General features: G+C 38.9%; 2 protein-coding genes across 4 annotated transcripts in view; one reads left to right on the top strand and one right to left on the bottom strand.

The window, feature by feature from the left end:
- The window catches only part of tube1 (tubulin, epsilon 1), a 31,122-nt gene that overhangs the window by 5,751 nt on the left and 9,501 nt on the right, over nt 1–15,870 (bottom strand). Inside the window, exons 8-13 of one of the 2 annotated variants that reach the window (XM_028439566.1) lie at nt 15,680–15,852; nt 14,728–14,868; nt 12,254–12,394; nt 10,596–10,770; nt 8,315–8,475; nt 4,937–4,962 (exon numbers count right to left, since the gene is read on the bottom strand). In XM_028439566.1, coding sequence (XP_028295367.1) covers nt 8,317–8,475; nt 10,596–10,770; nt 12,254–12,394; nt 14,728–14,868; nt 15,680–15,852 — 789 coding nt within the window. In that variant the 3' untranslated portion in view covers nt 4,937–4,962; nt 8,315–8,316. Of the gene's footprint in view, nt 1–4,936; nt 4,963–8,314; nt 8,476–10,595; nt 10,771–12,253; nt 12,395–14,727; nt 14,869–15,679; nt 15,853–15,870 lie in introns of those variants that run through there. The other variant, XM_028439565.1, reaches the window with a different exon arrangement.
- On the top strand, nt 466–7,546 carry ccn6 (cellular communication network factor 6). Of its 2 annotated transcripts, none has more exons than XM_028439568.1 (5): nt 466–556; nt 2,535–2,814; nt 4,940–5,167; nt 6,398–6,570; nt 6,967–7,546. In XM_028439568.1, exons 1-5 carry the CDS (start codon nt 509–511, stop codon nt 7,246–7,248), a joined length of 1,011 nt encoding a protein of 336 aa, XP_028295369.1. In that variant the 5' UTR covers nt 466–508; the 3' UTR covers nt 7,249–7,546. The 2 variants fall into 2 exon arrangements, with proteins under 2 accessions (XP_028295369.1, XP_028295368.1); XM_028439567.1 differs by having other exon boundaries at nt 6,377–6,570.

Here is a 15,870-nt window from a genome sequence, read left to right as displayed (position 1 = left end):
GCGTTTCGAATCTCTGAGCGGGCTTTGCTTTACGTGGCTGGAGGAGGAGACCTAGCTGTGAGAGAGACCACTTTACTTAGTGTGAATAATACTGGAATGTTTTCAGTCCACATTACCTGGAAGCTCGCGGCTTGAGCACCACATTTAAACTAAGTGAAGACCATGATGTTTCTTAAAACCTCCTTTTTTCACTGTTGACTTGATATACAAATCTAACTTGGTTGCAGTCACATAATGGCCTAACAGTGTAAGAATAAACATGTGGGCAGGACTTGAATGCCCTGGAGCGTGCCATATGGGCAGTTATGAAGACAAATATTTCCCTTCAGGATCAGTGAGATGTGGATGGGTGTGTTTGAACAGGACACAGAGGGGTGCTTTGTCCCCTTCTTCCACTTTCTTCACTCCACCCACCCCATGCCTCCACAAGCTTCAGCCAGCTCCCTACCTTTGCTCTCTCCCATCCTTCAGTGTGCTTTCTCCACACACAAAGGCACACACTCAAAAGATGCTAAAGATTCTCTGCCATATCCTGCTTCTCATCCTAGCTCAAAAGGTAAGCGCATCATTTCTTTTTATCTGTTCTCCCACTTGGTCGTGGACAAGGTCTCTCAAAGACAAGGTCTCAAAGATACAGAACGACACACACACATTAATGGCTTGATCTGTTTTAATAACTAAATAATTATACTTTTTGATCAGTATAGTTTTATGCACTTTTGAATAAGGTGTTATTTTAAACAATTTTACTATGTAATTAATGGCATGCAGGGCAAATGGTAGCCTTTTTGTATCTGTAGCCACTTTCACACCATAAAATGAGCTCATTCAGTCAACCTGGCAGACAGGCTTTAGATTTTTCAAATAACCTATAGTGACCCCTGGAGAGTGACTGAAGGAACTCAAGCTCAGGAGGCACCATACAAGATTCAAACACACAAACCAACACTCATCATTACTTAGCTTAAGAAAGCAGCACAAAGACTTGATTCATGTTCATGTTAGTGGAAGTAACTACCATACTCTATAACAAATGGGATTGTCCTTATTGGGTAACAAGACAAGACCTGAGGTGAGCAAAGTGTCTTGAGCTTAAAATTAAGAAAACAAGATGGTGTGTTTCTTTTCAAGCCCTTTGCATCTAGATTTAACTACATTTGTAAGAAGGCACTACTATATAGTGCTCTTTAACATTACCTGTGGTAAATGTTAAGGTAATAATGAGAATGATGCATGCTGTAATAGCATGAGGGAAAAAAACCTCAACAGCACAAGGGTTGGTGTGAAAGTGAACAGAAAAAGCTGTATATGGTTTAAGATTATTTTTACGGTGTCTGATATCCTCTGCTCGAAAAAGGATTTGCAGTTTGGTTGAATTCTTCACTTTGCGGGTATTTTAGGGCTCACACTGATAGAAAAATGTCCGTTACAGGGAGAAAATACAAGTAAATGTGAGGTTATATGCAGCAAGAATAAAACTGAATGAAGAATCAGAGGTCCTATCAATTAATTGGCAAAATGACACTGACGGTAATAAAAAAATGTTGGATCACAGATTCCGTCCAACGTCCAAGACTTCAACGTGAATGGCGCTCACTGTCTCTCACGGACGAGCCAGTTTTCCTCATCCTGGCTGCTTAACAAGGAGTTTTAAAGAAAGTTACCTGACTAAACCTTTAGTCCAGCCTTTCTCTAAGAGTGGTCCACAGACCACTTGTGGTCCTTTCCCTAGTGGTCCCTCACTTTTTCAAGCTAATGTCAGTTTTTTAAATCTGTTTTTTAAAACTGTTTATAATCAACTCTGACTCTATGTAATTTTAAAGTGTCTCAGTAATGAGTGTGATTGTTTTATTTTACAGGTATTTTGCGACACCACCTCCCTCATGGCTACGCAGGTGTGCGATTTACAAACAAATGTCTGACAGAACAGGAAAGGTGCATCATTCTGATGCATGTAATTAAGATGCTTTAAGTGGTTCTGTGATTATGAACCCTTCTAAAACCTTGATTTTGAGACCATGCCATTTGAGTATATAATACATAAATAAATTGTTTCGTGAATGGACTGATGGAGTAGTAAACAGATTTATTGGTTTTCAATATTTGTCGGGATTTTTCCTTTTCTGGTTAAGTTATTCTTGCTCTAGTGCTATACATGATCTTTGATGGAGCTTACAATTAAAAATCACTACAGGACAGGTGCCTTTTATGTTTATACACCTTTATATATAAAACCATGATGTGAGAAAGACTGGAAAGCGTACTCGAGAAGTAGCACTGGACATCTTATACCAATGTTTTGGTTCTGGAACATTTTGCAAAGAAGCAATGCTTGGATGAACAGTGTAGCACTGTAGGGTGAATTACTGAGCTCTGTGGAACACATGAAGTCACCAGTAAAAGCTTTGATAGGATATGAGTGAATTGGAGGAAGAAACAAACTGATTTGATCCTGTTCAGGGCTGGATCTGTGATATCAACAGCTTTTGATGTTAAGCAGACATGCCATAAAATGCTTCCTTTTATCTACACAGAGCATCAGCGGAGCTCAGAACAATGCACGGCTGCCAGTCCCTCAGGCCAGGCGAGCAGCAGCTGAGCGAAGGCAATTCTGCCAGTGGCCATGCAAATGTCCTCAAAGGCCTTACTGTGCTCCAGGCGTCAGCTCTGTCCTGGACGGCTGTGGCTGCTGCAAGACGTGCGCCCGACAGATCAGGGAGGCATGCAACGAGAGAGATGTGTGTGACCCCCACAAGGGCATGTACTGCGACTTCTCTGCAGACCAGCCCAAGTACGAGGTTGGAGTGTGTGCATGTAAGTGTAATGCATGTTATAATTGTTTACTAGCACAATCTTTTTTGTCATAGTAAAAAAGAAATCCTGACATTGCATTCTACTACTGCATGTGACATTAGATATAATTAAATTAGAGCAAAAGCATCTCAAACGTTCAGGTGAGGTAAAGTAAATTTAAGTACTTTTTAGTTAATGCTTTTATCTTGGAAGTTTCCAGAATTGTTGCCGTTTATTATTGACTCTTGACCTCGAAAAGTTTCCGTGCACGGAAGCTACATTAATAGCCTGTCTTTTCACATTTGTTGCCCTTTTGTAGTGCTGATAAGTTTCTGAGTAGAATTCTATTAAACGGGGCGTGTCTGAAATCATTGAAGCTCCATCACGTATCACACCCCTGGTCACATGGCGCATTACGCTCTATACGGAGCTGATCCTTTTTTCATTCGTCTGCATCTCCCCTCCGCTACCACGCTTGAGTTGAATGCAGTAGGCTTGCTCTGCTTTTATTGGGCCCTGCTGGGTTTGCTACCTCCTTGATAAATGACAGGTGGCAACTTGCCCATGGGCTGGCATTTACAGATTCTAACTCTCTGTAGAATGGTGGGTAGTGCCACCTGTATATATGTTGTAAGGAAGTGTCCCGTGGTCCTGTTATTACTGTGGTGTTTGAATATAAGGCTGCAGTTTCCGTTAAGTTCCTTACTTCTGCCTGTACCTCGTTTCTCCTCTCCTTTGGGTTGGCTTTGCCTCGTGACTTCCTAACGGTCATGGCGACCCTGCACTTTACCACCTTGAATTCTTAAAATAGGTAGCTGTAGTTGCCCAGATATGATAAATAACTAGGGATGGGAATTGATAAAAAATGTTACGAACTCCAATTCCATTTTTGATTCTGCTCAACAATTCGGTTTTTTATTGATTCTTATTTTGAAAAAATTAGAACAAATGGGTCAGTTAGCAAACAAACTTATGACGTTTTTCCACTAGCAGTATTGGCTCTACTCTCTTTTTGCGCATTTCCACTGGGAAAGCGACGAGTGCGGAGCCGTGTAGAGCCAATGGAAATGCGTAATAAGTCAGTGACTCACAGCTTGGCGATATCACTCCTAGCCTGTGTCATTTTACTCTTCTCTGCCTCAGTGAAAGGAGAAGCTAGAGACAGGTGCCGTGAACTGGAGTGAGTACTGCAGCCTCTGAGCTAGTAAGACTCTGTTCCTCATCATGGTCAGCTAAATAAAATACATGAGAACACATTTATTTAACGTTATTAGTTAGCAATAGGTTTCACAATGAGGCAAATGGCGCTAACATGATAGGCAGTGTTAGATGATTACAACTGCAGTATCAACAGTAGAGCCGCTGCTGCTGGGTTCAGATTCACTCCGTAACAGATCAAAAAGTGTGCAAATGTTTCTGCACACTGATAGTATTTTGGTAGTGTTGCGGGTTGCCCTGTCGTCATCCTTTCTCGTGAAATGTAACCAAACTTTCGGGCGTTTGTGCCGCTTTGGCGCCATGTTTTCTGCTGGCTGCGCTGGTGAATAACATCGCCACACAAGTTGCATAACTTGCTGAAGCTACACACCGTGTGGGGCGCGCACTGGAATTGATAAAATAATTGTTTGCCAACTTTGCAAACCACTCACCTATCATCCTTATTCCAAGGAATTGAAACATTGGGAACCAATTCCCATCCCTTTATGTAACCCAACTGATGTGAAACTTGGGGGAATTTCAAGCCATCTCCTGACGTACTTGTTGATCAAAGCTTGGTACCTTCCAAAACAGTGCTGATCATTGCCTGGATGTGGCTTAGGATATGTTAGTCATTCAGAGCTATTCTAGCTTACCCTGCATTAGCCTGGGCTAACTTACTTGTCTGGCAAATATGCTAGAAACAAACATTCCAGGAAAATAAAAAAAACAAACGTGGTCATATTTTGTAATATACACATTTCTCCAATTGTTATTTTTTCTTTCATTTCACAAATATTTGTAATGTATCAACCTTTTTAAACTAATATTATGTATATATATCGGCAGCTGGGAGAGGTTCTAGCTCTCTGAAAAACTTTTTTACCTGCAGCAGTAACCTCATGAGCACGATTACATCAGGTCCTGAAAACCTTCCTTCTCCCTGCAGACATGATGGCAGTGGGCTGCGACCTGAATGGGAAACACTATGAGAATGGGGAGGCCTTCCAGTCCAGCCCTCTCTACAAGTGCACATGCATTGCAGGAGCCATTGGCTGCACCCCCTCTTTCATCCAGAAGCCTGCAGGTCTCCTAGGCCCTGCCTCCCTCATGGGCAACATGCCAGCTGGGCTCCGCAGCTCCAACAAGAACCAGCAGGACACAACATACATGTCAGGTGTGTGTTTTTAGAGTAACTGGTGGAAGAAAGGCTACTCTGTTTGGTGTGAGAAGAGATTGGTTGAAAGGAGGGGCGGTAGTGTGAGGTGGAAATTACTGTGGTTCAAATGGGTTTTTCGAGAAACCGGCAGATGAATAACTTTCGCTCTAAGTAGGAAGCAAACAGAAGAGCTCTTCACTTTTTCATAACAAGTTAGAATTTTTAGCAGAGAGAGGTTGCTGAGGTGGCTGAGCTAACCACAAATGCTTTTGGTCTCTATAGAAACTCAAGCTTCTGTCCAGACTTTATTGCTAAGCAAGAAATAATTGTCCCACTCCCACTTTTAATTATTTTTTATCATTTATAGAATGCAAACAACCAAACATTTCCCACACATAAAAACTAGGGCTGGGACTTTAATTGCGATTCATTCATTACAGAAAAACAACGCACTAAAAAAAATAATGCTGTTTGGTTTTTTTTGCACTCCAAACAGCGAGGAACCTTTCTTATTTCACTAGTTCCCGTTATACCTATAATATGGTTGGCCAGACTATAAAACAAGATGGGAAACTGCTTGTTAGGGGTTTATTTTAGTTTATCATAACACTGGATGGAAAACAAAAACCCAGTTGTGTGCAAATTGTCCAAGAAAGAGTTTACCAATGAGAGGAGCTTTGCAGTCCCAACTACCACATGTTGCGTCTAGCACGGACAGTTGGACATAAGACAGCGCTAGCTGCAACATGTTGCGAGCACGCCATGTTGCCAATCCACACTATAAGTCATTGAGTGATAAATGAACAATTATGTACTAAGTGCTTTTTTATTTTAATACAAAACAAATTTGTTTTAGAAAGTTTACAAAAAATCCATAAAACCATGAATGTAGCTTACGTAAATTTTAGTTTGTGCTTTGTAAACAACGCAATCATAATATTCTTTATTCATATTGCACATTATGTTAGCACTCACTGATGCTTGTTGTTTTAATTGATCCAGTTATATACCAGAATCCATTTAAACTGAAAAACGTTGCCTCTCATGTCAAATATTGTTATGCGATTAATTCAGATTTATTAAGATTCATTAATTACAAAGTTCCTAATTAATTAGATTCATATTTTTAAATTAAGTTCCACACCCACAAAAACTGACCATCTGCCAGGTCTAGTTTGCTGTGTGTTCTGCTTGTTGCGGGATGTTGTTGACACAGTGCACTGAAAGCTTACAGGGATCCTCCTATAGCCTGGAAGAAGAACTGTTTGGTTCAGATCACGCCGTGGAGCCCCTGCTCTAAGACCTGTGGCCTGGGCATCTCCGTACGTATCAATAACGACAACAGCAAGTGTGAGATGAGGAAAGACCGCCGACTGTGCCTGTTGCGACCGTGTGACAAGAGTATTCTGAGAAATGTCAAGGTGAGAACTCAGGAAAGTTACTTGATTCTGCTTAAAGCAATGACACAGACACATAAATATGACGTATAACAGACACTCGGGAGCCACATGCGACCCTTGGTCTGATTTTGTGTGACCCCCAAAATAAATGTACAAAATGACAGAAGAATACTTTGAATATACAGAAAAATGCACAACAGGACAATAACAATAAAAAGCAACAGAAAAAACTAAAAAAATTACTCCAAAAGCACACAAAATACACAAGATGAGAAATATGTACAAAGTGAAAACAAAAACACAAAATGAAAGAAAAATATACAAAAAAAGGAATCAGACAATCACATTTTTGTGGCTCCGCTGTAATAGAAGTTTTTGTGGCACTGCAAATAGATTGTCCCCTCATTTCTTTTGTAGATCCCGAAGGGAAAGAAGTGTCGACCCAAGTTCCAAGCAAAGAAAGCAGAGAAGCTGAGCTTGTCTGGCTGCACCAGCACTAAGAAGTTTAAGCCTACGTACTGTGGCATGTGCACAGATAAGCGCTGCTGTGTTCCCAACAAGTCCCGCATGATCAAAGTCAGCTTCACTTGCAAAGGGGGCTTCAACACACAATGGAAGATGCAGTGGATCACCTCCTGTGTGTGTCAGCAGAAGTGCAACGACCCAAACGACATGTTTGCAGAACTACGCTTACTGTGATCAACCCTCAACACGTCCACGGACACAAAAAGAGGAGTAAAATGAAGCCTGATGACAGGAACTGTTAGCGCTCATCAGGGTTGGGGTCCATTAAATATTTCAATTACAATTAAGTTTTCAATTACTCATGTTCAATTACAAATAACTAAGATCACAGTGACCAGCATTTTTTTCCCCAATTACAATTCAATTCCAGTTATTTTTGATCCTCAGAAAGTCGATTACAATTACGTTCTCAATTACTAAAGTTTAATTACAATTAATCACAATTACTGAGCCTGAAATAAATAACCTAATAAAAGTTAACCTTCCTCTTGTGTTAGCTTTCTGTTAGTATCTCTTATGATAATGGCTCCTAAATCATCTGTAAAATAGACTAAAAACAAATATCTATCATCTAATTTATTTCCTATCTATTGGTTACCTTGTTAAGTTTTATAATTAATAAAAATATAGGTTTTAATATTTTTGGTGTGGGCGTCTGAGCCTTTTTTGTGTCAGTATAGCCCTCAATTTCAATTTTTTTTAATTGGTAAAATGTTGGAAATCTTGATATGAAACATATTTTAATAATTGTTAACTACATATGTGTAGAACTGTATATAGAACTGTAACATGGTTCCCCAGTTTTGTGTTAAATTATCAGTGACAATTTTTACAGAATTTTCATGGCAATTACAATTAAAAAATCAATTATCGAAACTAAATTACAATTTAATTATGATTACAACAGCAACAAATTTTTCAAAATTACAGTTACATTATAATTATCAATTACGCATTTACAATAATAGATGACCCCAATCCTGGCGCTCATCGTCCTCAGACAGGCAGCAATGTGTGATATCAACGTATTAAAAGGCTTGTGTGGCTGATTGGCATGATCTCGTTATAGGACGCCTTAAAGGCATTAAAAAAAACTCAAAGTTAGACGCTTACAATAATGTTTCTGTTTATTGTTCAGACAAACATTTGCTTTCTTATGAAATAAATAAAGCTAAATTAATAATTTATAAAAGTCAACACAAACGATGAGTTTTTCACAATAATAGATGAATGGACGGACCTTCATGTGGCGATGCTGAGCCTGGCGGCATCAGGCGTGAGTCGACCTTTACTGGCATCCAGGAGCTGGTACTCATCGATGAGTGAGCTGAGGGAGGCCACGGCCTCTGAGAACAAGCTCTGCTCCATTCCCTCAACGTGCAGGTAATGATGCAAGTGAGCCTTTAAAAACATAGTTTAAATTCAAAGGTAAATGCAAACGTCAGTTGAGTTAAAGGTCCAGTATTATGCAATTTTTCATCTATCGCCATTTGTTCTAAGAACCCCAACAACATAGTATTTGAGGTTTATTTTCCCAAACTTGCCTGTTTTCCAGAGTTTTAGCATCTGAAAAGTCACTTTCAGAGCGCTCCTAAAAACAGGCTGTTTTTTGGGACTTCATGCATATTAATGAGTAGGCATAAACACACAGGCTGCTTACGCTGCTCCAGCATGTGTTTATCACAGCAGCAGAAATAAATCATTACGAGCCTTCCTTCTCTTCCTCACCTCTACAGACCACAGGAATAGTCCATTTAAGACAATAGTCCATTGTTTTGTCCAACCGCTGCGTTGCATTGGGTCACAAGCACGTCACATCATCCCATAAAAGTGATACGAGGTGGTATAATGACTATTCAAAATTGAACCGATTGTGACCGCTCACGCCTCGCCGCAGGGAAGTAATCTCTCAACTATCAGCTGAGTCAGCTGTTTCAAACACACATGAGTTGCTATGTCACTTTCTTTTCATCCGCACAGAACTAGCCCATTTAAGACAATAGTCCATTGTTTTGTCCAACCGCTGCATCGCATTGGGTCACAAACACGTCGGATCAACCCGTGAAGGCAATAAAAGATGGTATAATGGTGACTAAAAGTGGAATACTGGATTATCTATATGCTGAACGTAAAGATATTAACTGTGATATCAAGCTGCTGTTGTTATGTCTGTTTTACCTGTGAGGTAATTTGAGAGGGAGGAGTTCACTTTCTCACATTCTTATAGGGTAGGGGGAGCCACGATTGTCAGGAGGAGGAGTTTCCACGTTATGACATCACAACGCGAGAAAAATCCAACTCACCTGTTTGGATCTGACTTTTTGCAAAATGTGGAATATCAAGGGAGGGAGGAAACAGACTTTTTCAACTTTGGCCCTCTGAATGAGGCCAAATGAATGTATATCACTGTAGCAAAACCATTATAAAGTGAACTTTTCATAATACTGCCTTTTTAAATTACTATGCAACATTTCCATTCTATTTAATTCAAAAGGACTGATAGGGTTGCTGTGATTTAAGTGAACAAAGATGAAACTTGTGCAATCCTCCCCACACAAAAATCTATCAACATTTATGAGATTAAACTTTAAATTGGTCTGAATGATTAAAACCTACTTTTATAACAATGTATTGATGACTGTCAAGAGGTTTCACTCAGACTTTCTAATTTGGGGCTTTTTTAATATCAGGTTAATGAATAAGTACTGAACAGGGCTCTCCTGCCAGATATCGATCCATCCATTCATTATCTAGCCTGCTTGCTCCTTTTTCAGGGTTGCTGCAAGATATACTGAATTATTATGTTCCGGTAAATTAGAAAAGAAAAAAGAAATGTAGGCATTAACTAGGTTTAGGCACAAATAATCACTTAAAAGGATTTTCAGGAAGTCAGGCGAGGATGAAAAGAGCATATATTTTAAAAATTGCAAAGTGTCACTTCCTAAAAATCATGAACTCCTTCAGAATGTGACATAACTGCAAACAGTGATGTTGGAGGCCAGTTGTAAATCACTGATTAAAAAACAGGTCAATAATGTAACAAGATTCTGAGCCTAAAACAAAAACACTTCGTTTTTACATTACAGGGCAAAAAAACATTTTTCCCCTAATAGTGTAATAATTTTATTACATCAGAGTGAGTCAATGATTTATGAATTAAAGGGTGTATTCAAGAGAACTATCATACACAAATGTGTATGTATAAATGTGTACATACATATATATTTATTATTATTATATAAGCTGTATATATTATTATTATTATTATTATTATGAAAGCCTTTTGGAGAACCTTTTTTTTAATATGTATAAAAAAGGCAAAATGTTTTCACATCAGTATCTTGTTATATAATTGACCAGTTGTAACATTTTGGGTTTTATTGCATTTAAAAAAAAATACATACTTGTTACATTTCTGGTCATTGTTACGTATCGGGCTTTAACAGAAGTCATTCCCTCCAATGCATCTAGAGGTTAAAAAAAAGTAAGTGAAACAGCAGAGAGAGAGAAAGGAAACTGACCTTTTTTCTGTAGAGCTTGTTGAAGCGCTCCCTCAGTTCTATGAAGGTGGGCTTCACACATGTGTTATTAGCCAGTGCTAACAGGGAGTGGGAGTGACCCACAGGTGGCACAGAGCACAGGCCTGTCTTCCACCCTTCCTGGTTCCACGAGACAAAGGGAAGAGTCGGCCTCAACCTAAGAGCAAGAGCACAAAAAGTTGATTAAAAATATCTGGATTTCACTTCAATTGGACTGAAAGAAAGAAAACCCACATCACCTTCTACTATCTTAGTACCAGATAACACAGCACACATTTAGAGGAGTACAATGGTTTTCATCAGCATCAAAATAAGGACTTATTCAGTATATACAGTAAGTAGATATTTGGATGGTAGGTAAATAACATGTCATGTGGGTCTTGTCCAATATATGTCATGTTTGATGTTTCCATCACTAATTCAGTGTATAAAAGTGTATCTGTAAATGCTCTGGCTACAGCAGCCGTGAGTTGAAATGAACTTAAATATTTGACATGATAGTACGTGGAAGATGTGAAATTCCAAAAACCTTGATGCTGCCAATAAGCAGTCTCATGGTTGTGGTAATGAGGAGCCAATAAAAGAGAAAGAAGGCAGAAAGGTTTTTCAAACTAGAGTCCATTAAATTAAATATAAATTGCAAAAACCCTGACCAACAGATGTACTAAAAAACTAATAAACATCACTCAACTGAAAATGAGTCACAACAAGGCTTCCACCCACAACTACAGTACTCCTCAAACAATTTTTAAAAATTATTATCAAACACACCCATCCCCTGAATGAGCACATTTACAAAGAGACAGGGAGAGAACTGAGATGTAGGAAGAAGACGAAGAAGACAACAAAAATACACAGAACAACATAAACATAAAAAAACTACAACAGAAGTACAATAAACAGCAGAAAGAAATATACAAAACAGGAAAAAAAAAATAGATACATATATGTGTGGGTATATACATAAATACAGTAAATATACCCACAAATAATGACTCAAACCACAAAATTACCTGTATTAATGATCAGATTAGTTATTATTCAAAAAACTCACATGCAAGTTGATAATGTGGCCCTGGGATCAGACGATAACATTTTTGTGGCCCCCGGCTGCTGCTCTATGTTAAATTACCTTTATAACAAAGATGTGAAGGACTTTCATAAAATGAGCTGCTCATGTTTCATACAGAACCCTATTTCTAGTATGAATAGTTCTAAACTACAAATCTCAAGGATTCTTGGTGGGAATATTAGTTAGAAGTATTAGTGAAACAGATTTGATTTCCTATTGAATAAATAATACTGTACTCAAAAAAAGGTTTAACCATGGCTGTTATGAAGTTGTAATAGGAAGGAGTTTGCTTGATAAAGCTGTGACAAACTGAAACCTGTTGCACATTAAACATGTTTTCAGGAGCTTTCGGTGCTTGATACTAAATGTTCGCCTTCTCTCTGCCTCAAACATGTTCTCACACATACGTGTTAGTTCCATCTGACAAAAACAAGGTCTGTGAGGAGAGAGATGAGGGATGAATGGCCCAGTCATGTTTCTCTGGGGCTAAGGCTGGAAAGGGGGTGTTATACAGTGCAGGAGGGGTTAAAGGTTAGTGTTCTGCTGAAGAAGGAGGCAGCAGTCTGACCTCTCTATGTTCCTACGAAGGTCAGACACCTGCACGTTGCCCCGGACCATGAGGGCACAGGCCAGGTAGAGGCTGTGCTTTGGGTCTGCTCTGATGAGCTGGTGGTCCTTGTTGAAGGCATCACTGAACATCTGATCCAGTCTAGAGAGCACAGAGGAGACGGCAAAGTGAAAGGAAGCCAACAAGTGACAGGGAACCATTCAGAGCTGCTGAGTGACACACATGTTCACCTCTGCGCTCACACACAGATGCCCTCATTTATCAACCGTTGGTACATTCAGATCTGTGCATACATGCATTTGACCATATTCAAGCAAAATTAAGTATTCATCACTTTTGAAGTGAGCGTATGCTAAGATCAGATCTCACGTTAGGTCTGACCTTGTGTGCAATAATCTGTGTGTGGGTTAGTGATTCAGCACAGCAAAATCAAACTGGGGCTGAAAATAAAGTATTAAACAAGCCTCAACTGTCACATAACCATAATCAGACACACATTGAGAACAGATCAAAACATATTATTAAATTAACTAGAATATTTGCATTTCCTGAAGAAAACGCAAGTGAGGATGCAGGTGCTGGCCCGCGACGCACTGCATTAGCATTATTTTTGGCATTAGCTTAGCATTAACCTAACAATAGCATTAGTCTAGCATCAGCACCAACATAGCATTAACGTTCGCCTATAATAGCATTAGCATTCACCTAGCAATAGCACTAACACTAACCAAGCATTAGCATCAGCCTGGCATTAGCCTTAACTTAGCAATACCATTTCCAAGCATTGTGCAAACCTAGCATTAAACTAGCAATAGCTGAACATTAGCAATAAGGCTGAAAATGGGTGAAAAAGGTGGAAATGGGTTGAAGGTAGTAGCTGAAGATGCTAAAGGTTGAAGGGTCAAAATCAGTTGAAGAATGTTTGGGGGATGAAGGGCTTGAAATTTGAAACAGCTGAAATTTCAAATAGAAATTAATGGGAAATAAAAAATTTAATGAGTCAAAAAGTTAAAAATTATAAAAGTACGAGCATAAATCTTGGGAACTTTCTTTGTCGAAATTGGACAAACGATGTAGGAGAAGTTAACAACAATGAAAGAAAAAAACGATAACAATAGTTATATATAGATATATAGTATCCAATAGGGTGAATTAGTTTACCCGCTAGTAAACGCTGAGACTGTCTGAGCTGGTTCAACAGTGCCCACTCACCACATACGGGAGGGTAGCACTGCTTTTGCTCTGCATTGGACCGGATACGCTGCTGTGAATCATTCATGCTTTTAAAATGTTAAGTATACCTTAAACTTCATCACTAACATGAAGTATAGGTGAAAATGGCTAAAGGCATAATGAACACAAAACAACATTTAGTCATTTAAGGCTTTCTTTAAAGGGTTTCGTTAATTCATTTTAATGTGCAGACAACTGATGCTGATATAACCAGGCATACTGTATCTACGTGTATCTCCAGGATCTCTGCTTTGACGTTGTGCACAGTGCGCACAGGGAGGCAGACGTCACCTATGAGCTCCTTTATATGGTCTACAGGGACAAACGCTTAGCAAACAGCAAAACGCTGCTGCAAAACTATACCTTTAAGTCCAGTTTTCACACTGTTAAAAAGTACATCTTTGTTTTGCTCCAACTCAGATGTGAGGATTTCCTATCTTTTCTTGCTGTGGTTGTTTGACCTCAGTGTCGTACGACACAATGTGAATTCAAATTTGCACCCGTTTTCATGCAAGGTTGATAAATGAGGGCTATAATAGTTTCATTTAAATGTTCACCTGCACTACTCATCAATGCACTACTGCACTATTATCTTATTATTATTATTGTATTTTTTATTTCATTTCATTATTATTATTATTATTATTACTATTATTATTATTATCTTGTTATTTTATTTAGTTTGCACATATTAGTCTAACTACTCTTTATATTTATGTTTATACTTCTTTTTTATTTATTTTTATTTATTCTAGTTGATTGTTATTATTTAATGTTTACACTATCAGAGAAAGCACAGTTCACCAAGACAAATTCCTCGTGTGTATTCAATACATTACTTGGCAATAAAGTTGATTCTGATTCTATTGACTTCTGAAACGAAGCAGACATTGTCGCCAAGGACCAAGTTGCTATGTCTTCTTGTTCTTTATACTTAAACAAAAAAGGACGACCTCAGTGGGCGGGGCCTGAGAGAGACACAGAGAGGCCAGCACTTTCATTCACCTAACAAGCAGTGGAAGACTCCATGCAACTGCTGTCAGAGAGCAAGTGGACAGACTGAAAAATCTTCCCCAACTAAAGTTGGACATTTTAAAAACGCTCTTTAAAAAAACACATTTTTAGAGAAGGTTTTACAACATTTCTGCTTAACACAACACGATAGTAACAAGAAGCTGAATATATCCATAACTCAGCAGCTGTGTGCTTAAAATAAGAGCAGTGACAGCGAGGCACCAGACCTTCTACTGGGGACACTGACATCTGCCAGGGTGTAGAGGGGAGTGAGGCTGGGCACCAAGTAATGTAAGCGAGGGAAGGGAACCAGGTTCATGGCGATCTCGTTCAGATCCGTGTTGAGGGAGCCTTCGAAACGTGCAGAGCTGAAACAAAGTAGAAAATAAACATTGTTTCCAGCAAACATCATATGAGAAATATACAGTAAAGCAGACAGGGGTTTAGCATTCCAATACTACTAAGTTGTGAAAGTTTAAAACACCAGGGAGCCACAGAATGGTGACCGTCTGAGGGCCACATTATCAACATTCAGAATCAGAATCAAAATAATGTATTAATGGCCACACAACAGAGAGAATTTGTTTTCAGTACAGCACATCATGCTCACATCTCCTGTGTCAGCTACATACATACAGATAGTCAGCATTTAGAACAATGACCAACTTGACCATTAATACACCAAAGAACAAAGGATTTGTGTGCTTCTATTGTCATTTTGTCTGGTTTTAGTTTAATTTGGTATGTTTTTGTCATCATTTTGTAGAATATTTCTCTATTTTTGTCTTTCTGGAGTAATTTTGTGTATTTCTTAGTCATTTTTTGTGTTTTAGGGGTCCTTTTGTATATTGTTTTTGACTGTGTGTGTTTTTGGAGTCATTCTTTGCCCTTGAGCTGCCTGTAGGCCATGACTGGCCTATATTATTCCAATAAAAAGAAACATCTACATTTTTTAACTTGCTTTTAATATTACACCATCAATAAGAAGGGATGGAGCAAAGGTATTGTTGCTATGTTACTATGAAATAACCCATTGGATAGGAACAGGTCAAAGCTGATACTACAGTATAAGGATCAGAGTGAAAGAATAGGAAACAGCACAAATTATTCCCAACAGACCTTGACACTAACATTATCTCTAGAAGCTGACTGGGTTTTCAGTTTAAAGGCTTTACCTACCTGGTGATGTTAAGCAGAAGATTAGCTACGATGTTGTTCATAGCATCAAAAGGCTTCTCTGGTCCAGTGAGTCCACCCTGCCCAGAGATGATGGTGCTATCCCTCTTAATTACTGAGCCTGGCTTTGCACCATCAGCCATCACTTTAATCTTATTCACTATGTCAAGCAAGGACTTGGAAAATTGAATGAA

This window comes from Gouania willdenowi, chromosome 24, assembly GCF_900634775.1.
Source record: "Gouania willdenowi chromosome 24, fGouWil2.1, whole genome shotgun sequence".
NCBI lineage: Eukaryota > Metazoa > Chordata > Actinopteri > Blenniiformes > Gobiesocidae > Gouania > Gouania willdenowi.
The sequence above is the reverse complement of the archived record's forward strand: the minus strand, read 5'-3'. Positions and strand labels throughout refer to the sequence as shown.

Bases quoted from the DNA above. Each gene is read 5' to 3' on its own strand.
- ccn6 (XM_028439567.1), top strand. From the start codon at position 509: ATGCTAAAGATTCTCTGCCATATCCTGCTTCTCATCCTAGCTCAAAAG. The intron at 557-2,534 runs GTAAGCGCATCA...TTATCTACACAG, and splicing joins TTCTCATCCTAGCTCAAAAG to AGCATCAGCGGAGCTCAGAA. The intron at 5,168-6,376 runs GTGTGTGTTTTT...GTGCACTGAAAG, and splicing joins GGACACAACATACATGTCAG to CTTACAGGGATCCTCCTATA.